The 26,986-nt window shown below is 37.9% G+C and overlaps 2 protein-coding genes across 6 annotated transcripts in view; one reads left to right on the top strand and one right to left on the bottom strand.

Moving 5' to 3' along the window:
- Immp1l (inner mitochondrial membrane peptidase subunit 1) overlaps positions 1-15,542 on the top strand; it is a 50,767-nt gene extending 35,225 nt beyond the window's left edge. For 3 of the 4 annotated variants that reach the window (XM_038330514.1, XM_038330513.1, XM_038330512.1), the window contains 2 exons: positions 14,141-14,251; positions 15,378-15,542. In XM_038330514.1, coding sequence (XP_038186442.1) covers positions 14,141-14,251; positions 15,378-15,446 — 180 coding nt within the window. In that variant the 3' untranslated portion in view covers positions 15,447-15,542. Of the gene's footprint in view, positions 1-14,140; positions 14,479-15,377 lie in introns of those variants that run through there. The other variant, XM_042055087.1, reaches the window with a different exon arrangement.
- A 1,452-nt stretch (positions 15,543-16,994) lies between these two features.
- The window catches only part of Dnajc24 (DnaJ heat shock protein family (Hsp40) member C24), a 46,944-nt gene continuing 36,952 nt past the window's right edge, over positions 16,995-26,986 (bottom strand). For both annotated transcript variants that reach the window (XM_038330439.1, XM_038330441.1), the window contains exons 4-5: positions 23,040-23,108; positions 16,995-17,391 (exon numbers count right to left, since the gene is read on the bottom strand). In XM_038330439.1, the coding sequence (XP_038186367.1) occupies positions 17,261-17,391; positions 23,040-23,108 (200 nt within the window). In that variant the 3' untranslated portion in view covers positions 16,995-17,260. The remainder of the gene's footprint in view (positions 17,392-23,039; positions 23,109-26,986) is intronic.

Raw genomic sequence — 26,986 nt, 5'->3', positions numbered from 1 at the left:
TTAGCTGATAGGGATGATGTGAAGATGATAGCCTGGTATCAGGTAATTCGTTTTTCTGCTGTGGCTTTCTTTGTGAACATTGTGTCCTTTTATTCTTCAAAATTGTCAATATGTCATATACTTTTATCCTCACATGTCTATTCTCATACCATGAGGCGTTCTATTGATATCTGAGTTGTTTTAGCAAAAGAATCTACTTCAGATCAGAAAGAGTTTTGTCAAGAGACAGAACAAAAAAGGCATCCTTATTATGTTCATAAATACCTTAATTTATATATGCTGGTTTCTTTGTTAAAGTCACTAGAATATGAATATCAGGGCTAAAAGGTTTAGATCAAAATCCCTGTTCTGAGTAATCAGTGGAGACAACCAGAAAATTATAACCTGTGAAGTTTTTGAATATTCTGTTTATGTAAAATGTTTATCAAAATTTTATATGTCCAATGAATGAACAAGTTAGAAGGCATTTTTCCCCCCAGGAGTGTTCCATTGACTTTGATGTTTCTAAGTGCAGGGCAGAAGGCTGAAATGCTGTAAGAACATTTGTTCTGTTCTTAGTATTGCTGAAGCTCTATAGGACAAACTTATTTAGTCACTGCAATCGCAACCCAATGAAGTAGGTAGTAGCAATATTCGTCTGATTGGAAAATTATGGCAATTAAATAGGTAGTAGCAGTGTTTGTCTGATAGGAGAACTACACAGCTGGGAGGCTAAAAAGATCACCTATTTCAGACAGGTGTTGTGTTTCAAACACCAGGAGCTTGTCTCGAGATATACACACCCTTCCAAGTCATTACATCTCTCAGAGTAGACTCTACTTAACTATTATTTCAACTCCCATCTCATTAAATTCTTCTTTTTCATAAATGTATTTATCTTTGCTATTTTTTTTAAAAGGAATTATTTATGATCAGGAACAGTATTAGTTCTCCAAGAGAAGCTAGGGTTTTTTTTATTGTTTTTAGAATTTATTTTATTTTTATTTTTACTTATGTGTCTGTGTGTGATTGTGTGTTGTGTTCATAAGGGTCTAGAGGAGGTCAGAAGAAAGAGTTGGGTCCTCTGGACCTAGAGTTACAGGTGCTTGTGAGTTGCTTACTGTGGGTGCTGAGTACCAGACTTGTTTTATTTGAAGAGCAGTAAGTACTCTTAACCACCAGGCCGTCTTTCCAGCTCCATAATCCAGTATTTTTGAGGGTTTTCTCCTTGCCAGGTTTTCCAGGCTCAGTTTTTTATGCCCCAAGAATTTGCACTTTAGCAAATGTGTTTCATTTATCGGGTGATTTGTAACAAAAATTCATACGTGTATCGGAATACTCTGGAAACATACCTGAAACTGCTCGTGAAGTCTGCCCCTCTACAACAATAGTTTTCATTGGGCAGCAAAACCTTTTATTCTATTACATCGGTGATTCAGATAGCAAAACAGTAGATTGTCACTGGAGTCTAGACTTTACTGGGAGCCTGCAAAAGAAGTAGTATTGTTTGAAAGTTTGACAAAAATTAGTATAAGCAAATCTTTGGTTAGATTGTATGGACCCATTTTATTTTTTAGAGTTGTAAAGGACTGATGACCTTTCTAGCTAGGGTATTTTATTTTTGAGAAAGGGTCTCTCGTGACTCAGCATGGCCTCTCATAGCAGAGGCTGGCCAGGAAGTCTTATTCTTCCTGCCTTCACTTTCAGATTTTTGTCAAACACAACCTCTTTTCTGAACTTAAGAATCTTGTTTATTTAATATTTCCACATAAATAGTGTTTATCTCAATCTTTAGTATTTTCAAAACTAAAATCCTTATTTTGTGGTCCAGTACTCAACAGTTTCCGCCCTCTGCATCTTAGCTGTAGTAAACATCCAATTTTCTGCGAGTCATAGGTTTTGGACTTATCTTTGAGTCTTCCTCTTCACCCTACTGTCAAATCCATTAGAAAGTTGTGTTTATAACTTGTAAGAATAATCAGACTCCGATTGTGTCTTGACACTGTCATTGTTCTCATGTCCATGCAAGACAAGCTTTGCTGCTGTTGCAGTGATTTCTGAACTGCCATCTTTAGATGGCATCTTCCCATGTTGTTACTTTCCTCCTCCCTCGTGGGGTATTCCACAGACTGTAACTGAATCGATGCTTTTAGCTGCTGATGCCTTTCAAGAGCAGCTGTCATCCCTCTGCTGAAAGACCCTCAGGTTCCTTTTCTTGATAAAAATTGATTGGCCTACAAAGCCCACCATTCCATCCCCTACTGCTTTTCTTGTAATTAAAGCTTTATTGGAACATAGTGATGCTTCTTTATTTATATAGTCTGTTTTTATTTTTACCAGGATAGTAGAATTGAATAGTTGACAGAGACCATATTGTGCAAAACTTCAGCTATTTGTTCTCTGAGTCTTAGCAGAAGATTGCTCATGCCTACTCTAGATACAGGTTTTAGTGTCAGACAGCTCTTGATTGTTGATGATTATGCAACTATAATTTGACATCTGTTGGCTACTATCAGAATACTTGTTTTTTCCCCCATATGCAGCTATAATTTGACATCTGTTGGCTACTATGAGAATACTTGTTTTTTTTTTTTTTATTTCTTAAGACAGGGTGTCACTAATCATGGTGACTCCTGCATATAAACTCTGCACTTCAGAGGTAGAAGCAGGAAGTTGAAGGTCATCCTTGGCCATATAGGGAGATCAAGGCCAGCTTGGAATAAATGAGACCCTTTCTCAAACAGTAAAAAATACAATAATAACGACCCTCCTCACTCCTCCAAAGACATGGGCTTATATAGACTCAGCTAGTATTGAGCTTGTTTTGTAGCCAAGGTTTGTCTCAAAACTCCTGATTCTCCTGCCAACACATCCTGTCTTAGTTAGGATTTCTATTGCTGTAAAGAGATACCATGACTGCTGTGGAACAATGGTCTGTACCCTGCCGATTGTATTTTAATAAAATGCTGATTGGTCAGTAGCCAGGCAGGAAATATAGGCGGGACAACCAGGCAGGAAGTAGAGGTGGGGCAATGAGAAGAGGGGAATTCTGAGAGAGAGAATAGTCAGTCCACAGTCATCACCCAGACAGAGAGGAAGCCAGACAGAGCAAGCAAGATGTGCAACAAAGGTACCATGCCACATGGCTAACATAGACAAGAATTATGGGCTAATATAAGAGTTAATAAGAAGCCTGAGGTACTAGGCTTATAAACTACCAACCAGTTTATAATTAATGTGGACATCTGTGTGTTTCCTTCGGACTGAATGATTGAAGTGTCGGATGGGACAGAAACCTCTGTTGACACAAATAGCTCAGTCAACACATCATCATGACAGCTCTCATAAAGGAAGACATTTAATGGGCTGGTTTACAATTTCAGAGATTCAGTTCATTATCATCATGGTGGAACATTTTGATATGAAGACAGACATGGTGCCAGAGAAGGAGCTCAGAGTGTTACATCATCATGCACTGTAGACAGAGACTGCGCATACGTTTTCCGGCTGCCTGGACTCGAATAATCACATAGAATCTATATTAATTACAAAACTATTGCCGGTCGTTGGTGGCGCACACCTTTAATCCCAGCACTCGGGAGGCAGAGGCAGGCGGATCTCTGTGAGTTCGAGACCAGCCTGGTCTACAAGAGCTAGCTCCAGGACAGGCTATAAAGCTGCAGAGAAACCCTGTCTCGAAAAACCAAAAAAAAAAAAAAAAAAAAACCTATTTGCCTTATTAGCTCAGGCTTCTAATTAACTAACTTTTACATCTTAAATTAACCCATTTCTATTAATATATGTATCACCACAAGGCTGTGGCTTTCTGATAAGGCTCTAGAGTCTATCTCCTTTGTCAGCTAGTTGACTGCGCCTACTCTCTGTATTTTTTTTTCAGCCTGGCTTTATTCTGCCTTGCCATTGGCTAAAGAAGCTTCTTAATTAATCAATGGTAATAAAACATTCAAAGCATACAGAGGGGAACTCCACATTAGTGTAGGCAAGAGGAAGTTATCTGACTTATTGAGTGTGGCTTGAGCATACATGAGACCTCAAAACTCATTTCCACAGTGACACATTTCCTCCTACAAGACCACACTTTACTATAGCAAGGCCATACCTACCAATAATGCCACTCCCTTTCGGGGCCATTTTTTTTAAACCATGACACATCTCACATGTAAGAATTTTAGACATGTACCACTAAACCTGGATGTTTTCAATATGTTTGAAGGCTGGAAAAATATATCCATTGAGTGGGTCTGTGTTCTCATTCTTTTCACTTCTAATCTAGTGGGGTTTTTTTTAATTATTAGTTTCTACTGTGGAAATGGATGATACAGCTTTCAGAAGTGTAGCTTCTCTTGTAGCTTATAACATCATATTCATTAGTCTTGACTTCGTCTAATCTTTATAGAACACTTAAAAGCTGGGCTGTTCAACTCTGCTTAGCCACCTCACAGAATGACAGGTAGAATTTGAGAATATTAGAATTCCTTTTACTGTGTGTCGGAACAAAGTGCTGATTAAATACTTGCCTAACTAACTCAATTTGGTTTGGTTTTAAGGTTTAGGACTTTTAATAAACACACCAAAATTCACATGGCTCTGAATTGAGTTACATTTTATTTTATTTATCCAATCACTTCTTTATTTAATGTCTGATTACTGAATTTGGTTTAAATTACTTAGAAAGAGATGGTGAAATTGAATTCTGGAGGACCTACAGTGGTCTCATTTTGAAGGAAGGCTTGATGCCTTAGAAAGGCTTTGGTGGATGTTACCTGTGGTTTATGAACTTGTCCTTTAGCTGTAAATTTCTGTTTTCAGTCGTTCATTGTAAAACTATGAATTCTCTTCACAGCTTTAAAAATATTATTACAGAGAGAGAGAGGAGACAGAGACAGAGACAAAGAGAGAGAGAGAACATGTGTGTAGGTCAAAGGATAGCTTGTAGGAGTCAGTTCTGATTCTACCACATGGGTTTTGGGGATGGAACTCAGCCCAGGAGCTGGTACCCATCCATATCTTCATCTTACTTTCAAATCTTTCAAACATCTCAACCATAGTGGTACTTACATATATTTACAGAAACATCAGTATATTTCTGAGATTGTGGCCTAGCTATACATTTAGCTTAAAAAAAAAAACCCACAAAAAATCCAAAACAGGCAAAACTTTTTGGTTGTCTTTGATACTATAGATTCCAGTATTGTACACAGAAGGCAAATCCTCACCAAATTGTAATGTTCAATTATGTTTGAGTGATGGAGGTTGAATAAAGAACGTAATGTTGCTTGTATCTTTCTTTATCAAATTTAGGACATGGTAATAATATCATTTTTGTTAGTGGGAGAAATAAAAGAAAGAGTTCTGTGTTTCAGAAAAACTAATTAAATGTTTGATGCCTTGGTGGGATCATGTTAGGACTTGGAAATGCAACCACGCAGCAGGAGGAAAGCTGCTTTGTGGTACACTAGGAAATGTTTAAATCAAGCTAGCTGACAACCTGCAGAATAGCCTCACTACCTAGACAGCACTAGAAAGTGGTCATTTTATATAGCTAACGTTAATAGTCCTTTAATGCAGATTGTGTGTTTAGGATACAGTTGAAATCTCTAAGTGGCCTAATGCTATGTTACTGTTTGTTTAAGTTTCATTTACCTTTGCTAAAAGTCACAACCATCTGGTCTTTGCATTACCAGTTGTATTATAAACAGAAAAGGTACTTCTGTGTTGGGAGAGAACTCATCAGATGGAAGTGCTTGTTTATTATAACTTGCTGATACACTAAATCCTATGTCATTTAGATAGAAGGACTACCTAATAATGTCACTTACTACACTTTATCTAAGCAAGGGACTTGTTTTGCAAACTCCAGTGATAAAAGCTGCACTACACATCCATTTCTCAGCAACAGTTCCAGGTCATCAGCATAGCACGCTACTGATGCTTTAATTGCAGCTGCTATGGAGGAGTATGTTTACTCTTTTGCTAAAGTGAAATTCACTATGGCAAAGATGTGGCTCTTCCATCCTATAGCTAATACAGTTCAGAAGATAAATATCACTAATAGTTCACTAGTCTGGAGTGTTTTCACTTAGATGTTAATAGTAAAGAATCATCTTTTAGGCCTCTCCATTTCAGTGTTTCAGGTGTCTTCTCTGAACACTTTCAGAATACTTTGAATTTAGTTTGCTAACATACTGTTTTAGAGTTTTGGTTTCTAGTACTATTCTCTTATATTCTAAAAATATGTTTGTGAAGATCAGCATTTGTGTTTAAAGTGTAGAAAGCTGTTCTGAAATTAATACATATTGATCACTAGGATTATTTCTTGATTCACAGACAGTAGTAGTACGATTGGTGAAAATTTAGAGAAGCCTAATCCAGTGCAGTGATGTTTGTTTCAGTGAAACTGCCCCAAAACACAGCAGCAAAACCTCATTCAGTCCCATAATTCCCATGATTTGCAATTTTGTCTTCGCAAAACTTTGATTCTAAGTAATTTGAAGAAATTTTTTTAGAGTTGTGCTTTGATAAATAAGACACAAGTAGGAGTGTCTATCAAAAACAAGCATACAAAGTGCCTTTGTAAAGGATGCATAAGTAATTTCAATACAACAGACCTACATAGTTACTTTTAGTCATTTATACTTTTAGAGAATGGACTTTTTCCTACTGGTGGCTTTGGTTTCATAAATTTGTTTACTACGTAAATCCTTCCATGAAACAATTATGCCTAATCAGGCCCAATGGAAGCCAGGAAAGAGTGCCAGAAGTGCATCTGTAACAAACTCATAGGTAGCTGAGGTTGGCTTTGGAAAGAGTTCAGTGAAATGACTAGAATACAAGTAGAAATGGCTCAGCAGCTAAGAGCGCTGACTGCTCTTACAGAGGACCAGCACCAACATGGTGGTTCACAACCATCTGTAACACCATTTCCAGGGAGTCCAGTGCTATCTTCTGGACTCTGCAGACACCAGGCACACACCTAGTACACACACATAACATACACGAAGACAAAACACAATTAAATCTAAGATTAGAAAATCTCTCTGTCTCTGTCTCTCTCTCTCTCACAGCTGCCAGGTGTAGTCATGTACATCTCATTTGAGGCCAGTCTACTATACATACATAGTTAGTTCCGGGCCAGCTGGGGCTATCTAGAGAGACTCTGTCTCACCCCACACACCACCAGAAAGCACCTAAAATCAGGAGCATATTTGCATGTATATTCTTTTTTACAGTGTGCTTTTGATTTGCCAACTATCTAAAAATTTTTTGGAAAGTCCAAGAAACACACTATTTAGTACTTATTGCTGTATTCTCCTAACTCAGAAATGCCCTGTATTACATTAAGTTTTGTTGGGTTTTATATTTTAGTTTTTGATACAGTGCCTCAGTGTAGTTCAGACTGTTCTGGAACTCATTTTGTGGCCTGGACTAGCTTAGAAACTATGGCAATTCTTCTTCATCTCTCATATACCAGGAGGTCGTTGCCACCATGCCCAGCTGGAATAGTGTGGTTGGAAAACCACATTCTTTCTATAGACGGCCTTACATGGCGCCATTTTGATCTGTAAGTCACAGTTAAGCAGGAGAATACACTTTAGTTACATAGCAGTGTAGTTATTTGACTCAACACTGCTTACTTGAAAGACAATAACAAAAATTATATGGGTAATAATTGTTAGAATTAAAGACATCTTACGAGTGTACATTCATCATTCATCATGTGGAGTTGTTTTTGTTGTTGGTTTTTTTTTCTCCTGGCAAGGAAGTAAGCATTATATTTCCCTAGATATAAAATGGATATTTAAAAAACATTGTTTAAACTGAAATGCTTCTGAGACCAAAGTCCTTTGCTGTATCACTCATTTCCTTTACTAAGAAAGGGCCTAATCAGAACGCTCTCATAAACTGTGCGTTTTCCTGTGAATCACAGGAAGGAAAACCTGTGCAAAAAAGAATTCCTAAAGAATCACCTTCTTCTGCCTTCATGTTTTTAATGCACTGTTTAGAAGATCCGTAAGCCATAGGTAAGGCCAGTGCATTAACTGCACCGTTACTTGTAAACTGTAAGATCTGTAGCAAATAAGGGGTTAACTTGAAAACAACCATTTCTCAGGATTTTTTGTTCTTGAAACATTTGAAAAGTAAACAAAAATATCTTAATTTTTAGTCAAAAAACTAAAATTAGTGTTCTTTGCTTAATCAAATAAATGAGTGACTCCAATTTAGTAGATGTGTTATTTGATATTTTAAGCTCTCATCAGATGTCACTTGAATCAAGAAAGGTACCACCTGTGGCTTGCCTTGCAAAGCTGCCTGTGATGAATGGACACCCGCAGGCCCAGGGCAATTACTTTTGTGGCTTGTGCTAAAACGGAGACACCTCACTAGAGTCCAGGGAGCACAGCAGAGAACTGCAGGCTTAGGAAGGAAGCATGGCAGCCCTACTATAGTCTCAAAAGAAAAGCAACCCGACTTAGAAAGTATTGATTATGGGAAACAACACAAACAAATAAATGGAATTTAGAATTTGTGAAGCATTGTTTCTTAGAATCTTTTCTAGCCCTAGTTATAAGGCTATCATAGCTTTAAATATATATTACTCTGCCATCTTTCCCTGTTCATACTTTAGTATAGGATTGCTGTAAACTTGTTTCTCATGTGGTTTGATATAACCGTAGTTTTTATTTGCACTCATCAAAGCAGCAGAGGTCTGTTGTATGGGTTGGAGGCTAGCCTGCTCTCACTGTAGTACCAGGGACTCACATGCTAGGCAGACCCTTTACCACTGAGCTGTATCAACAGTCTGGTTGTGTTCTTATTTTTAAAATGAACTCAGCACCACACTTGTAGACTGTTGTAGGAGCTGCGGGCAGGCCTGCTTTTCGTCCTGCCTGGCTCCGGCACGGCTAGCTTAAAACCCGAAATAACAACACACAAACTGCATTAATTTAAACACTGCTTGGCCCATTAGTTTCAGCCTCTTACTCACATCTTGAATAGCCCATATCTAATAATCTATGTAGCACCACGAAGTGGTGTCTTACCGGGAAGGATTCAGCATGTCTGACCTGTTGGCTGGCTCCATGGCATCTGTCACACTGAGGAAAGGCATGGCGATTGCCCAAGGCATCTGCCTCACTTCCCTTCTTCCCAGCATTCTGTTCTGTCTACTCCACCCACCTGTGTTCTAACCTATCAGGCCAAGCAGTTTCTTTATTAATTAACCAATGAAACAACAGATAGATAGAAACACTCCTACATCAGTAGACCTTATGGCCCCATTGAAATTGTATGCATAAATACAAAACAACGTTTTAAAATCAGTAGCTTTTCTGAGTACTAATAAGGAACTTGCCATAAATAGAAATCAGAAAATTAGTCCTATTGACAACAGCTTTAGAAACAAAACAAACTACAAACAACCAACAAACATCTACTGAAATACTTAGTAATGGTCTTAACCAAGATAGTTAAAGAATTTTACACTGAAAAATTCAAATTCCTGAGTGCATTGAAGAAAACAGGAATATGATGAACAAGCCTCCCATTCTCATGGATCAACACAGAAAAGCAATCTCCATCAGAATTGTGATACCTTTTTCTTTTTTACAGAAACAAAAAAGGTAACCTTGTAATTCATATAAAAACAAATTCCTCAGTAGTCTAGGCAAACATGAACAAAAAGAACAGTGCTGGAAGTTACTACACCACCTATTTCAAGTTGCCCTGCAGAACCATACTGGCAAACTCAGCATGGTACTGGTTCAAAGATAGACATGGAGATTAGTGGGATACAAGAAAGGACCCAGTTCCAAACCTATGCACTTATAACCACCTGATTTCTATTTAATTATTTCTTTTTACTAAAATACCAAAAGCATTTTTTTTTCCAAAATGGAAAAAAAAAGGTACTGGGAAAACTGGGTAGCCATTTGTAGAAGAACAATGCTAGATTACCCAAGCCCCCTGAAAACGCTTGCTAACCCTATCTTCTGCATAACAGTCAGTTCACAATGCATTTAAGTTCTTCATGTAAGACCTGAAGTTTGGAAAAAAATTGTTAGTGAAAAAAATGCTTGAAGATACAGGCATGGACAAGGACATTCTGAAACAGACTCCAAAAAAAAAAAAAAAAACAAAAAAAAAAACAAAAAACAGGAAATAATTATCAGGAACTAACAAATGGGACTGCATGATGTTAAAAAACATTTTTATACAACAAAATACCCAAGTGAAGAGATAGACTACAAAATGGGAAAAAAAATCTGGTAACTATACATATGACAAAGAATATCTAAAATATATTTTAAAAATCTCAAAAACTATTAAAACAGATAGCCCAATCAATAATGAGCTAATAAAATGAAGAGACAATCTTCAAAAAAATGAAGTGGAAATTGCCAACCAACATGATAAATTGTTTAACATCTTTAGCCACCAGGGAAACAGAAATTAAAAAACTTCATTGAGTTCCCATCTCACCCCAGTTAAGATGGCTATCATTAAGAAAACAAAGCAAACAAACAAAAACAAATATTGGCAAGGATGTGGGAAACAGGGACCATTTTTATACTGCCGATAGGAATGTAGATTGGACTAGCAGCTATGAAAATCATAATGGAAGTTTCTTCAAAGAGCTAGAAATAGGACTATAACATGATCCAGCTATCCTATTTATCCCAAAGCACCCTGAGGCAACCTGTACATTCATGTTTGTTGCATCACAGTTCACAATAGCCAAGTTAATGGAATAAGCATCTCCATCTGTCAAGAGCTGCATGTATAAAGAATGGTGTATATACATGATACAGTTATATTCCGGTATGGAAGAATGAATTCATTTGCTGGGGAAATGTATGCAAGTGGGGATGGCCATGTTGACATAAGTCTAATACAGGAAGGAAAACATTGTATTTTTTCTTATTTGTGGTCCTAAATTTCTTTATACATGCATAAAACTCGGTATATGCTCTCATGTCACACATGCATATGTCTATAAACATATGTTTGACATGAAAATAAAAGGGAGACTAGTAGAAGGGAGAAGAGTAGTGTGCAGGGGGAGGAATTTCAAGAGTGGAGAGGAAGAGCAGATATGGTCAAAGTTTATTATATGCTTGAAAGAAATTATCCATGGGAAATCTAACACTATGTACAATGAGTATATATCAATAAAATATCATTGTGTATATTCTACAAACATACTATTAAAAGTGTCTGAGTATATCAAGATAAAAGATCCATACTTAGGAATTTTCCTTTCATAAGAGATGCTCTTGATTAAAGGGAACATCAGTAATGAGACTGTCTCTTGGGTTATCTATGTTCCATGAATCATCAAGTCTGAGATTATTTCCTTACTATAAATAGATGCTTGTGCAGTACCTATATGAGAATTGGACAAATAGGAGCCAGCACGTCACATATAGGACACTACTTTTTCTTTAATATCAGTAACTATATGTTCACAACAGTATGTTCTAAAAGATCACATGAAATAAAACATGCATTGTTTTCTTGTTCCTCTTTTATGCCATCCCTTGTGAGCCCAGATCACATCCTTCCAAAGGCTCCTCTAGCTGCGGGCTGTGTTTCTTTTTTAATTAAGCTTTTTCTATTATTTTGTGTGAGTGTTTTGCCTGCATGCATGTCTATGCACCATGTGCATGCCTGGAGCTCATGGAGGCCAGAAGAGGCATTGGATCCCTAAATCTGGAGTTACAAATAGTGATGAGCAGTTGTGGGTGCTAGGATTCAAAACTGTGTCTTCTGCCAGAGCAGCTCTAACCTGAATAACATCTCCAGCCCTCTGCTTCTGCTAGAAGACTATTTTCTGTAATTGTATTATCTCATAAACTGCATTTTCTTTATCTGTTTCCAAAGAAACATAACTATGACAAAAGTAGGTCATTCTGTGTGAAGGGAAGGTCTACTTACAAATACTTACCTCTAGCAAATACTTGAGGCCCCACTCTGGTTGAGGTGCTATATGGAATTGAACTCATGTTTATAAAATAAAATAAGAAGCAACATACAGGTAAGAGGTAAATATTTAATATATAAATCTATAATCATGTGGAACATACTATAAAAACCACAAACATTGTGAGAGATCATTGCCCGCTAATATAGGCAGGTCTATACTACATTACATGAGAAACACTTGGAGAGTGACAGGAAAGCTGAGATCATGAGGACCATTGTATGCAAAGCAGGTCAAACACTGCTGAACTGAATGAAATACAACCAGGAAACAAATGTCTAGAATAGCCTTCTGCCAGTTAAACCAAAGAAATGTAGTGGAAAGCACAGTGAAACCGTACAGCAGTAACATAGCAAAGAGCTCTGTAGTTGTTTGTTTTTCTTGGCTTGTTTATTGAGGGGGAGGATGTTGGGGAATGAATGCAGTGTCTCATATATGTTAGGCAGTACTCTGCCACTAAGCTATAGCCTGAGGCCTTACATTGTCTTCTAAATACATAAAAAGAGATTTGGCCTCACTCAAAATTGCAGAGGGGCAAGTATCTGCCTCCATCCTGATGCAATGATCTGAGCTCAATTCTTATAATTCACAAGGTGGAAAAAAGCACTGACTTATTCAAGTTGTCCTTCAACCTCCATAGGCACTCCTTGGCATACACACACACACACACACACACACACACACACACACACACACACACACACGTAGAAGTCATTTTTTTAAAAAACTAAGACAAAAGCAAATAAAAATACAAAGGTACTATTTCTTACAATTAGGTTGACAAAAATTTAATGACAAGGGAAAAAAGTTTAATGACAAGGGTAACAGAAAGTAATAACAAAACTTGAAATCATAACATTAATACCTGCTTGTTTGTCATAAAAAAGTGAAAAGAGATATACAGAAGCAGTCAAGGGAGGTCACTCACTTTTCCTCTTAGCCATAGTACACTTAATTGCCTTGTCAATCAGTTTATGGTATAGGTACTAGACATGTTAGTACCTCTAGTACCTGAAACTAGTTCCTCTAATCAAGATATCCCAGAAATATAATCTTATGAAAATGAAATTAAAATTTAAATGCTTTTAAGAATATACAAAAAGAAAATTGTGATACAAAAACATAAAATTACGAGTATCCTATTTAGCCCTAGCAAAAGTAAAGCAATCTTCACAATAGATTGCTTTAGTCTGGTTAATGAATCAACCTTTCTTGCGTAAAAAAAACTATAAAATAAAAGCATAAAAAGGTGGTTTACAGATTGCTGCCAGAAAGCACTAAGTGTATATTGAATTGATGTTGGGGGGGGGGGAATGTCTCATATAGAAGAAATGCATTTTTGAAAGGTATCACCTTCTTAATTGAGCAAACACTTAAAACTTTTTACCAGTTCATACAAAGAAGCTATCTTTTTATTTATTAGAAGGTCACTGTCGTTAATTTGTAATTGATGGTTTTATAATAGGTCCTTCTAGTTCTTGATGGTTATTATCAACATATAAGGCAGTGACGATATGGCCTGTACAATGGCAGGACAGGGGTCTTAATTAGAACTCTGACAAGCCCACTGCAATAAAATGATGAGATTATCCATAATTGATGTCACAATCCATTACCACTTAGTTCATCATGAGCGTTCTAATGGGTCTGGCCTTGGAACTGGCCTCAGGATGTTGCTGACTGGCTGCCCTGCTTATGCTGTTATTACAACAGGAGGGCACATTTTCAGTCAGCAGCCTAATGACCTCTTTTGAAGTATATTAAATTAATGACACTGCCACACTGTTTTCATTTCTTATAACCTTAGTTTGAGGTTTCTACAAACTAATGTTTGGGAACCATATAATAAAGAGATCTTGTAAAATATGGAAACCTTTGATAGTTATTCAATAAGAAATGAACAAAAATAGCAATTCTTGTGACACATATAAAGGAAGACTTTAGAATATATGCTCTACTTCCAAATGTAGTCTTTTTTTACATAGTGTTTGTGTAGCCCAAGCTAGCTTTGAGTTTATGACCTCTATTTTAGTCTCCTGAATGTGAGGGATTCTAGGTACACACGACAGTGCTGGGCCTTTAAGGATGTATTTTTAGTGACAGGTCCCCTGTTGAGGTTTTCTTGTTTCTAAAGAGCCTGATTGTTTTTACTAATCCCAGGTGCCAACAGGTCATGTTTGGTTAGAAGGTGACAACTTAGAGAATTCTACAGACTCCAGGTACTATGGACCTATTCCATATGGACTAATACGAGGACGGATCTTTTTTAAGGTATGCTTTAATGCCTAAAATGCATTTTTATTCTCTGGGTCGAGGGGTGGTTCTATCAGATTGAACTTTGAAATCCATGGGCTGCTAAATTGACTTTAAGTCACTGGTGCAGTGACTACATTTGATGACCATTTTTTAAGAGCTATGGACAAAATAGTACCCTTGCTCCTTCCTGCTCCTATGGGAAATAACAGAAGGTTTTAGAATAATATCCAAACTAAACTAGTGGTAGCCTAGGGAGCTTTTGAGTTTATAGAAATCAAATTCTGTCATGTGACTTTTACAGCCATAGTCAGATCTTGGCATTTCAACGAGTATTTCTAAAACAGCAGCCCAGGCTTGGTCTACTTAGAATGCAGGTGGACCACATCAAATACAGCAAACCATAGGTAGACATATGGCTGTAATGAATATACATGCCTTGGATGCCATTGCCCAATCTTCAGTGGTTCTTCCATTATTAACTGATGTAATTTTGTTTTGAGACAGAATCTTACTCTGTATTCCAGGCTGGCCTTAAACTCTCCACCCTTCCTCTGTCTCATAAGTGTTAGTGTCATGGGTGTGGATTACAGGTGTGTGTCACCACATCTGTTCCCCCTTTATCAAAAGCCAAATATATAATGTTCAGGATTCTTTGGGGGGGGCTGGGGGAGGTTCGAAATGGGGTTTCTCTGTAGCTTTGGAGCCTGTTCTGGAACTAGCTCTTGTAAACCAGGCTGGCCTTGAACTCAGAGATCCGCCTGCCTCTGCCTCCTCAGTTCTGGGATTAAAGGCGTGTGCTGCCTCCGCTGCTGCCGGCACCACCTGACTAGAATTCTTTTATACTTAAACAGATGCCATATTCAAACAACTTTTTTAAAGTATCAGGTACTATAGGCTGGTAGTGTTTCTTATTTGAGAATGGTAAAAGAAGACAGGACTTCACAAATCCATACGGATACACTAAACAAACATGGTTTCTGGTACTATGTTTGAATGTTCCAGGCTACATATAGAAGTTTATTTTCAGAGTAGCCTATGAAGAAAATGCACTGTATTATCTCACAGAGAGAACAGGAAAAGAGAACGTCAAGATGATAAAGGAGTTTCATTAACTATCTTCCACTGCATTTTCATTTTACAGATTTGGCCTTTCAGTGATTTTGGATTTCTGCGTGACAGCCCAAATGGCCACAGATTTTCTGATGATTAGCAAGCATTTACTTTTTTGACTTGATTATTGTCTCCTATTCAAATGAATTTATTACTGCAGTTGAAACCATGAAACCAATAAACTATTTGCTACTCAGTTTTATTTTTGTTTTTAAGAGTAAACATCACATTCTGCAATATTCAATAACTGAAAGTATTTGGATAAAAATCCCAAACAAGTTTTCCTTCTGAATTTTATGATATCAAAATATCTTGGATGAGAAATCTTAACCTCATATTTGAGTTTTGGTGGTCCTTGTTGTAGTTTGGAGCTGCAGGCAGGCCTGCTTTTTGTCCTGCCTGGCTCTCGGTCACTGGCTAGCTTTACCCGAAGTAACCACACACAAACTGTATTCTTTTAAACACTGCCTGGCCCTTAGTTCCAGCCTCTTATTCTAATTCTAATTCTCACATCTTGACTAACCCATATCTAATAATCTGTGTAACACCACAAAGTGGTGTCTTACCAGGAAAGATTCAGCATGTCTGACCTGGCAGCTGGCTTCATCGCATCTGTCTCCCTGAGGAGAGGCATGGCGGTCTGCCCCAGAGAGGCGAGGCGGGGCAATTGTCTGAGCCATCTACCTCACTTCCTTTTTCCTGTTCTGTCTACTCCCCTTATCTAAATCTTGCCCTATCAAAAAAGCCAAGGCAGTTTGTTTATTAGCCAATGGGAATCCTCCATCACCTTGTACAATGAAAGCAATCTGTTCCCAAGTGTGCCTCATGTGTCAGCTGTCTCCATGGAAGTCTGAGACTGAGCATTCCCAGTCTGTGCTCTTCTGACAGCACCAAGAGTTAGAAATCAAAGGTGCTCCCTAGGGCCTCGGTGCTCACCAAAGCATTCTGATCTATACTGGAAACAAAATAGGGATGACATCTAGAGTCTGTTGCAGTCTGTTGCAGTCACTGTAAAATCACATTTCGCCACACCACTAAGGAAATGAATGGCTCCTTAGTCCTAAATGGAGGCAATTAAAAAGTCCAATCTGAATATTAAGTTTTTAAAGTTTTCTCTTTTTTAACACTTTCTCTTCCTAATTTCCATCTGAAGTTAAGATAAGCTGTTAACAAGCTTTAGACAACCAGGGCCAGGATTAGAGTCACATTTTCTAACACTTGGTCTTCTTTACCAGCTTTCAGATAACATCTTAGTGATCATAGCCAGCCTTGTTTAGGGCAGAGCTGGGCTCACACTTCGTTCACAAAATCCTAATCTTATTTAAATGCCTATGGATGTGAAATAGATATACAATAGGCTATAACTTCAGTGACTCAAAACACTATCTTCAACATCAACTCCCTAATTAGAGACAGCAAGATGGTCCAGCAGGTAAAGGCACTCACCACAAGGCTGAGGACCCAAATTTGACCTCTGGGACCCACATGGGGAAAGAAGAGAAAAATCAATTCCTCACAGACTCACTTATTGTCCTATGCCCTACACACACACACACACACACACACACACACACAAGCATATGCATTATAAAGATTAAAACAAAACCCTTAGTAACTATAAAGAATAAACTGTAAAAAAACCATAAACTATATAAAAATAAATACTTATTATTTTGTACCAAGGAGAAAACAAAAAGATAAAAATCCAGAAATATAATCCAAGTCCTTTTTGTGATATCCTGTAATTATATATATAAAATACTGAATTAATTTGTTAATCTGAAGTGGCTTTTGCTTGAAGATATTATATTATCTTAGCAATTTATACACCTAGTAAGAAAGCATCTGTCTCCTTGAAACCGAGTGGCCTCTGGACCACACTGACTTAGTTAAAGGATTGCAGGAATGCACAGTTCAGTGTTGATGAAGGAGTTCCACAATCAGTGAACACGTATCACAAGAAATTAAGTTCACTTCTTCCATTTCATCCTTGGAGACAGTGTATTTTCCCCCACATCGGCAGGTCAGAGAGAAAGACCCATCATCTGAGAAGAAAACAGAGATAATGCCTCAAATGTTTACAGTCACCTACTTTGCTAAAACCATTCAAAATATAGAACATGATCCAGAGAATTGTAAAATGAAACAAAGAAACCAGGCACAGATAAAAATTAGTTTAAAAGAGAGCTGGAAAGATTCTCTTGCACAGGAACAGTCTTTGCAAACATATCTATTAAACAGTCTCTATCAGTGGTGATGGACTGGTTCACTGTATTCAGTATTCACGGATGGGGACAGAGCAAAGGGTGCTGAGAATAATCTTTGAAATTTTTAGTTTTCTTAAGAATTCTGCAAATATTATATACTTAGCAATGCATTTAAGATGTTACAGTGAGGACAAAAGGGGCACAGCACTTGAAGTCTCTCCTGGAGAAAGGGGCTACCTCAAGCTGTCCGTGTCATTCCAGTCAGGTGACTCAAATACAATACTATATGAAGTGTTTGCTTTTGATTTTTTCCTATGAGTTATGTAACTGTTTGCTTTTGTAGTTAACATTTAAGTACGATAGGAATATTACATACAAAAAGTACAACTGATGTGATTTTTAAATTTTACTTTGTACTTTAAAATGTATTACATTTGTGTGTGTGTTTGTGTGTGTGTATACATGTATACATTCATATACATATGACATGGTATGAGTGTGAAGGTCAGAGAACAACTTGTGGGAGCCAGTTCTCCCATTCCACCAAGCAGGTTCAGGAACAACTCAGGTTGTCAGGCTTGACAAGTGCCGTTATTTGTTGAACCATTTTGCCAGTTCCTTAAATTTTTTTTGTAAAGCCAGTTATGCTATGTAGCATAGGATGGCCTTGAACTCTAGTGACCCGGACTCAGCCTCTGGGTGCCAGAATTGCAGGCACGTAGCCGCACACCTGCTGGTAGTGGTGGAGATGGGAAGTTTGGGTACTACTGTCTGTCCTCTGAATGCAAACCTCTGAACCCCGTAGTGCTGTTCTAGTTCACTCTCTCTGGGAAGTATCACAGTTCTCAGAACTCAGCAGGTCAGAATCGACTTCACTGTGCCCACAGCTTACAGAGACAAATGACGTTCTAGTGGGTACAGGACACTACAGCTGACGCTCAAAGTCCACTACATTTAGAGCTCACTCTGTGGGAGGAGGGAGAGAGAGGCAAAAATAAGATTCAGCTGCCTGTGCTTCCGCTGTATAAAATGCAGTCTTGGAAAAATGGGCAATGAAGCCAACTTTATGAGCTGCCATATCCAAAAGGAAAACATAAATCTCTTCTCACTTTTTATCCTTTATCACAGTGTGTGTTTTCTCCATAAACAAAAGATAATTTCATTTCGAACTTAGAAATGCAAATATCAGCGGGCTTGGTTGTGCGCGTCTTTAATCCCAGCACTCTGGAGGCAGAGGCAGGTGGATCTCTGAGTTCAAGGCCAACTTGGTCTACAAAGTGAGTTCCAGGACAGCCAAGGCTACACAAGGAAACCCTACCTCAGTAAACCAAAAGAAAAAAAAGTAAACGTCTCCCTGTTTATATATATATATATATATATCTGCCTTCTTTTTCCCTTTTTGCTCTTGCTCTCTTCTTCCATTTATTTATTTAGTTGGTTGGTTGTTTGTTCATCTATTTTTGGTTTGTTTGAAACAGGGTCTTACTGAATAGCCTTGAACTCTGCAATATTCCTGCCTTAGCCTCCTAAGTATTGGGATGACAGGTTGTGGTGACCCAAGCTTTTAATCCTAGTACTTGGGAAGCAGAGGCAAGTGAGTGAGTTTGAAGCCAGCCTGGTATACATAGTGAGCTCCCAGACAGCCAGATGTACATAGTGAGACCCTGTCTCAAAAAGTAAAGAAGCCACCATGCCTGGTTTTGCTATTGGACTTTTCTACTTTTCTTCTATCTTTCTTTCTTGGCATATATATTTATTTTATTTATATATAATTTTATATATAATTTATATATATTTTATTTATATATGTATATATATATATATATGAATGCCATTAGGTATCCTAAAGTAAGTCCCCACAACATATACCTTTACTACCTTGATGTGGGAGTCCCCTCTGTGTGCTATGATTAACATTATGAATAAAGAAACTGCTTTGGCCAGTTGGTAGGGCAGAACTTAGGTAGGCGGGGAGTGGGGGGCGACTAAATGGCATGCTGAAAGAAAGGAGGCAGAGTCAGGAACACCATGGAGCCGCCAGAGACAGATGCTGGGAATTTTACCTGGTAAGCCACTGCTACATGGTGATACAGATTAATAGAAATGGGTTAAATTAATATAAGAGTTAGCCAATAAGAAGCTAGAGCTAACGGGCCAAGCATTTATTTAATTAATATGGTTTCTGTGTGATTTCGGGTGTAAGCTAGCTGGGCGGCCGGGAAGAACAAGCAGCCCTTCCCCCAACACTACCTCAATGAACACAAGCAGTCTGAGGTGACACATTTCATAAGTGGTACAGAAGGCACCACGGGCTACCTGGGAGTTCATCTTCACATCTTGCTGAAATTTCTTATCTTCACTGAGGTCTTAATGCAGTATTTTTATATAAACCATTTTAGATGTAGTCATCAAAATCACCATGCAGAGCTTAGCTCCAATGCCCCAGTGTTTCCAGAGATATGTTTTCAGAATAAGAAAATGCACTGTTGGGCCATGTCTCTCATGTGCACACTCACGACTTCTTTGTTGGATCCTAACCACCCAAGGCCACTGTGAAAATGACCCTGAAGGATTAAAACTGCCCTCCTGATAGACCTTTATTAGCTTCATATGCTAATACTGCTTTTTTCTAACCATAAAGCTAGTTTCAAACCTGTATTAGTTTTTAATACTCCTGTCAGAATCCAGACTTCATACAGATATTGCTCATTTTTCTCAGGAGGGTAAGGACAATGTCCATCTTTATAACTTAATTTAAATAGTACCAAAGATAACTCTGTTTTAATCATCCCCTTTCTCCTCTTGGCAGTAATGGGGATTAATCAAGGGTCTCATGCATGTTATGTAAGCACTGTAGCAATGTGCCATAGCCCCAGGCTGAGCTATCTAAGATTATGCGTATAACTATCTAAGATTATGTGTATAGCTATGCTTCTTATTGATTCATTGACCACGGCTAGGGTTCTGTTGATATCTTTTACTAGAAAGATTATTTTAGGAGAGGCCTGGGAAATAGCTAACTGGGTAGAGTACTTACTGCATACCAGGAGGATTTGAGTTTAATCCCCAGCACCCACATAAAGGCCAGCTGTGGTTGCACATACCCATAACCCCTGTATTAGTGGATCAGGAGAGAGTGGAAACACGTAGACACAGATTAGCCAATCTGAGAACTGGACTCAGTGAAAAGACTCAAAAAATAATGTGGAGAAGCAACTGAGAGAACATTCTACCATCAACCTGTGGCTTGCATGTGGGCAAGTGCACCTCCCCCTCCCACAATGACCTAGGGGAAGACATCCTTCTGACAATCCTTGGTGTGATCTCCTTTTCTGTACTGGCTTTACTATGTGGGAATTTCCACTTGTATCAGAAAATCCATGTATTTATTGACTAAACCACCAATCCATGTTTTGAATTTAAAATAAAATTTTAGATTGGGCATGGTGAGACATGTCTGTAATTCTGGCACTTGATGGAAGAGAGCGGGAGGATCAGGAGTTCAGGGTTTTCCACCTCTGTCTTGCCAGTTTGATGCTAATATGGATTACATGAGACCCTCCCTTAAGAAAATAAAATTAAATAAAATCTTGAAACTACATAATCAGAATACTCAAATATCAATGAAAAAATTACAAAAATCAGCTTTTACTAATGTCATGCTATTAGACAACATTAGCAAGCAAAGTATAAACTATATCAAGAACTAATTTTTAATGAGCAAATAAACATCTAATGATTAATAAGGACTCAAAATATATTCTTTTAAAAATTAAATTTGTAACCAGTCTATGGTAGTGCACGTTTTTTAATCCCAGCACTTGGGAGGCAGAGGCATGCATTTGAGGCCAGCATGGTCTACAGAGGGAGTTCGGACAGCCAGGGCTGTTACACAGAGAAAACCTGTCTCAAGAAACAAAACCAAAAAAAGCAAAGAAAAAAAATAAATTCATATATATATATATATATATATATATATATATATATATATATATATGGATATTTTGTCTGTATGAATGTCTGTGTACCACATGTGTGCAGTGCCTGCAGGAGCCAGAAGAAGGTGCTAAATCCCCTGGAACTGGAACACTGACACCTGTGAGCTGCCACATGGGTGCTGGGAATTGAACCCATGTCTTCTAAAGCAGCCAGTGCTCTGAACCAGTGAAGCATCTAAATGCAAGCCAAGAGTGTATATACTCCTGCCCCCAAAGTATATTTTTTAAAAATATATTTAGTTGGTTAAATCTCAAATGATGGTTACATTCTAGTGTGTCTCTCCAGAAGTTAGCAATGAAGAACAGGCTACTCTTGCTTCCACAGAAGTTTTCCCCCTTATTACAGTGGCTTTGCCACAGAAGACAAGGAACTCTGGTTATTCATGGAAAATATGAGCATACCCCAGAATTTCATTTGGGTGACTAAAAACAGAGTGGTTCTCTAGGCAAAGACATGATTCCTCTTCTAAGTCAGTAATGCTATGCTCTCTTCATAGATTACTACGTAAAGAATTTGCCACGAAAAATGAAGCTTGGTTTCAGGAAGGGTGGCTGTTTCTATAACAGCACTACATTCATTAGTGAGTTCCTATTAGCCTTGAGGGGAACTGAACCCTAAGCTGAAAAACAAATTGAAGAGTTAAGAGTAGACACAAAATTCTAAGAACTAGTAATTGTATTTTCCCAGAGAAGTGCTGAAGTGTAATGGTCACGGCTTCCACTTAATAAGTGGTGTTTCCTAATTTAATAATGTGCAGCCAGAACAATTTCAAAGAATAGAAGAATGTGGAAATTATATTGGTTAATGCAATTTTAATATTCTAGTAAAAAAATGGAAAGAAGACATGACTTTATGGAAGGCAAGTGGAGCAAGAGCTTTTTCTTAAGGACAATCAAACAGATAGTGTTAGGAAAGTCCTAGCAGAACAGTGTGTGGTGGCTTGTGCCTGTAGTCCTGGCTTTCAGAAGCTCAAGGTCATTGTAAGTTAACAGTTATTTTCAGATGAGATGAGATCAGGCTACACATGAGGCCTTGGCTCAGATAAAAGCAAACAGTGAAAGAGAGGGCAAAGAAAAACAGCAAGCTCTTTTAAAGCAGAAGGCCTGGACATTAAAAGGCCTCTCGTATCAGTTTCTGATCCCATATAGGGCAAAAAGAAATTCTGACATTTTTTAATTTTTTCATTAACTTTATAACAGATAATAATGCAAAAATTAAAGCAGTAAAAAATGAAAAAGAAACATTTATATACTTAATTGGAATAGAAAATAATGAGAAATGGGTCATATAATATCTCAATAAACAAAGTTGATAATAGCAGGCCCAATAAAGATGTATGTAGAAAGGTAAAGCTCTCTAGATAGATAGATAGATAGATAGATAGATAGATAGATAGATAGATAGATAGATAGATAGATGATATAAATAAATATAAACCCTAATATTTCTCTTCAGTGTGGATACAACAAAATAAACTAAAATCCAACCTTTGTTCCAGGACATTTCTTCAAGGTAGACTTGTGTGTCTACTGGCCCCACACTTCTTAGTTCAGCTTCTGTAATACAAAATGAGACAATTTGATAATGAGGAATCCTGATAATGCATCTCCAGTATGGCCATTCAAACCCATATTATGAACCGTTTTCAAACTAGCTTACTGCTTTTGACATCAGCACAGAGGCAGAGAGCTTTTAGCCCATGCCCACCAGGTATAGAAGAAAGTCCATAAAAGAACAATAGCAAGCCAGAAGGACAGGCCGCATAAGGAATAGAACTGACCAACACCTTGATCTTGAACTTTTCAGCCTCCAGAACCATGAGAAATAAATTCTGCTCAGCTACCCAGTCTAGAGTGTTTTGTTAGGGCAGCTCAAGCAGACTAATGGGTATTTTTCAAATCAAATGAGATGAGGCCAGAGGTGCTGTAAAGAGCAAAGCTCTAAAAAAACATAGGGGGCTGCTGATCATCTGCTTGCAAAAGAATAATAAACTAAAGGGAGGGGGACTTTACTACTTTGGTAATCCCACAGCACAGCTGTGTTCTGTGCATCTTTTGCTGTTTCCTGGGCCAAAGATTTCCTCTCCAGATTGAGAGTCTAAGCCATGAATATATCTAAATATAATAAGAGTACGGTCTGGGTAGCAGGAGCAGGAAATCTCACTTAAAGCACACAGACTTTGAGAAAAGAACGCAACCACAGATGGGAAATCTTATTTCTGTATTCCTGTATGTGTCTATTGTTCTTTTGGAAGTTAATGATTTAAAAAAAGAGCCCATTACTAAACTTCAGCAACTCCCCTGGCTGCAGACGTCGTCAGCTGTCTCACTAGTTAGTCCTCTCACTTTGTTCTGTGTCTGCATGCCAGCAAGTTAACTGTAGGTAATAACCACCGCTCACAATGTATTGGAGAGTTACACGCTTAAAAGTAAGTGAAAAGATTATACAATATTTTGAACCTACCATAGCTTCCTACTAAACTATGTCAAATAGTATATTACATCATATTTACTGGGTACCAACAGTCTATTAAACTGTTCCTAAAATCCAGACACAGACTTTCTCTTGTGGTCGAGATAGCTCTTATGCCCACTGAATAGCTTATAAATAATTTATAGTATGCTAAGTAGTTCCTAAACAAAGCAACTTACTTTGCATATTCTATACAAAGTATATTTGCTTACCTGTCCTGGCTTCTTCCTCCCTCTCCCCCCACCCCCTGAGAAGACCAGGTCTTACTTTATAGTCCAGGCTACACTTGAATATATTACATGTAGCTTATGCTGGCCTTGAATTCATGGCAGTCTTTCTGCCTCCTGAATGTTGAAATTATAGGCAAGAGCCACCATGCCTACTTGACTTGTTCTTTCCTTTTTTCTCCTCTTTGAGACAGGGCCTCTTTACATAGCCCTGGCTATTTTGACACTTACAATGTAGATCAGGCTGGCCTTGAGGTCACTGAAATCCACCTGCCTCTGCCTCCCAAGTGCTGGGATTATAGGTATGTGTCAAATATATATTCAATTTGAAAGTCTCAGGGACAGAAAAAAATTCTTATGTTTTAATCCCTTATTCAGAAGGGTCAGCTTTGCTAGAATTAAGAAATTAATATTTGAAAAATAGAGATAATTCTTAGTGAAAAGACCTTTTTGGAGAACAAACAAGTATCAACTTGCAACTAAGTTACTAGGGTATCTTGTATTTCTGTATTCTCTGCACCCAACTGAAGCAAAGTAGATTGGAGGAATTAGCTTTCTCAGCCTGATCTATTTGGATACCCAGAATATACTAACTGTGTTAAAATGATAAACATTCATAAATGCCCACCATGCCATTGTATTTAAAAAATAAATAATAAATGAGAAATATCTTGCAAATTTTGGCTTTTCTACAGGAAAGCAGCTATTATTCTGATCTAGTTATTATTTAGTGTACCACTCTATCATTCAACCACATTTCATTATTTTCTCTTCCTCTTGTCCCTATGCACAGGGCCCTTAGAGTAGCACCTATTCTTAGTTAAAAGATTAGCATAGCCCATCTCATGGTGAAGAAAAGAGAACACAAAAATGATTACTGTTTTGCCAAAGATCAGAGTCGAAAGGAATATGCTGGAGTTGGGTGGCTATGGAAACATGAAGATGTTGATCATTCGATACTGTGTGCACAAGACTCTGTGAGTGGCTTTAAAAATCAGAATCTGACATCAACAACCATGACTCAAAGCAAGAAAAGTGTGGAGGGCAAGGTGTGCTGGCCAGAAGTTGTGGGAGCTTCCTAGTTAAATTGGTGTGCTTCTGGTGACATGAGATTTCTGTACTCTCTGCACATACACATGCTACACTTCAACAAAAGGGTTTTAAAAGCAGTGTATCCGAAATTCTAGTTTTTAAAACTAGAAATAAGTTTTTTTTTCTTTAAGAAAAGTTATTGTCCTTTCAAAGGACAATAATCTAACAACTTCTGAAAAGGCTGGGGTGATTAACTAAGGGGAAAATTGGATCCCTGGAGAACTGCATAATGAGCAGACCCAGTACAGGAAAGTAAAAGGTGAATCTAAATGTGGGCAGTGGGGGGTGACCACGATCCTTTGTTGAGGGCAGGTGTCCCAGGATAGGGCAACAGCAAATTCCACCCTACCACCCCAACCCCCACTACAATTATAAGGAAGGAGTACAAGCAAATCAGTGTGTTTTTCTTTCTTTCTTTTAAAACAATGATCTCTGCTTGTCCACCATTGTGGTTGTAATTAAAATCTTAATTCTTCCCTATCTACTAAAGCCACTTGCAGGAGCCCTGAAAGCAAAGCAGTCCGATAATTCTGTAGTAATCAGGCATGGCATCTTCAAAACAGATGTGCTTGTTTTCTTTTGCAATCTCTCTCTCTCTCTCTCTCTCTCTCTCTCTCTCTCTCTCTCTCTCTCTCTCTCTCTCTCTCTCTCTTTCTCCTGCATGCATGCACGCGCGTGTACACACACACACAATTTGGTTCCTAGCAATGACGTCTTTTAGGCAGACTAGAAATGCAACCCCCCCTCAAAGTGTTCCTATGAAAACATGACACTACTAACATTGAGAAAAGAAACAGACTTTAAATCCAAGATTTTAAAATTGAATCCTTTTTTTCCTTACATAATGGCAATAACTACTTGAAAAAAAGTGAAACACAAACCAACAACAAAAACAGGAAAGAAACAAAACCCCAAAAGGACAAAACAACCCACAGCCACTTGTAAGAACACACTGCTGGCTTTGGTGTGCTTACTCTATCTTGAGTGCAGTGACTGCACAATTTGATTCTTTATTAGAAAATGGGTTCAACTCTTTTGATTATCTAGGAATATTAAGGTCTGTTCACACTGTGTCATACTGACAAGCTTAGCCAAATGAGACAAGACAATCCCCAACCCCCCACCTTCCAATTTTACTTTTATGTATCAAAAGCAGGGCATTATAGTTAGAGTGAGGTTCCTAAGGAATATAATGATAAAATCACATAATTTATGTGGTTACTTGAAAAAGAATCTTTCAATCTTTAGAAGTATGGGCCCTTGTGACCTGGCATTCTATTGGGTTTGTCTGACAACAAGAGGTGAAAGAATTCTGTGGCTCCATTGTCTCAACAGTGGGATCTAAGACAACACTGGCAGGGCTCGTCAGAGAGGTTTATGAGCCTGCAATTCAAAGAGATTAAAAGGAAAATCTACAGCGATTCATTCACACTGACGAATAACATTAAATAACTATTAGCAGCTCGGTTCAGCCAAGCTCACCAGAGCTCTCGCTGAGTCATTCACAGCCTTCTAAAGAGGGAAAGTTTCTTCAGCCCCATTTGGAATCAATAAATATTTCTTACTTCTTCTAAGACAATGGAATTCCAGTCTTTAAAGCCTTCTTCCTAATGATAGTCAAATTTCTAAAGCAACCCTTTAAT

The sequence above is a fragment of the Arvicola amphibius genome, chromosome 5 (genome assembly GCF_903992535.2).
Source record: "Arvicola amphibius chromosome 5, mArvAmp1.2, whole genome shotgun sequence".
In the NCBI taxonomy this organism is placed as follows: domain Eukaryota; kingdom Metazoa; phylum Chordata; class Mammalia; order Rodentia; family Cricetidae; genus Arvicola; species Arvicola amphibius.
Note: the sequence above shows the minus strand (reverse complement) of the source record. Positions and strands in the feature narration are given on the sequence as shown.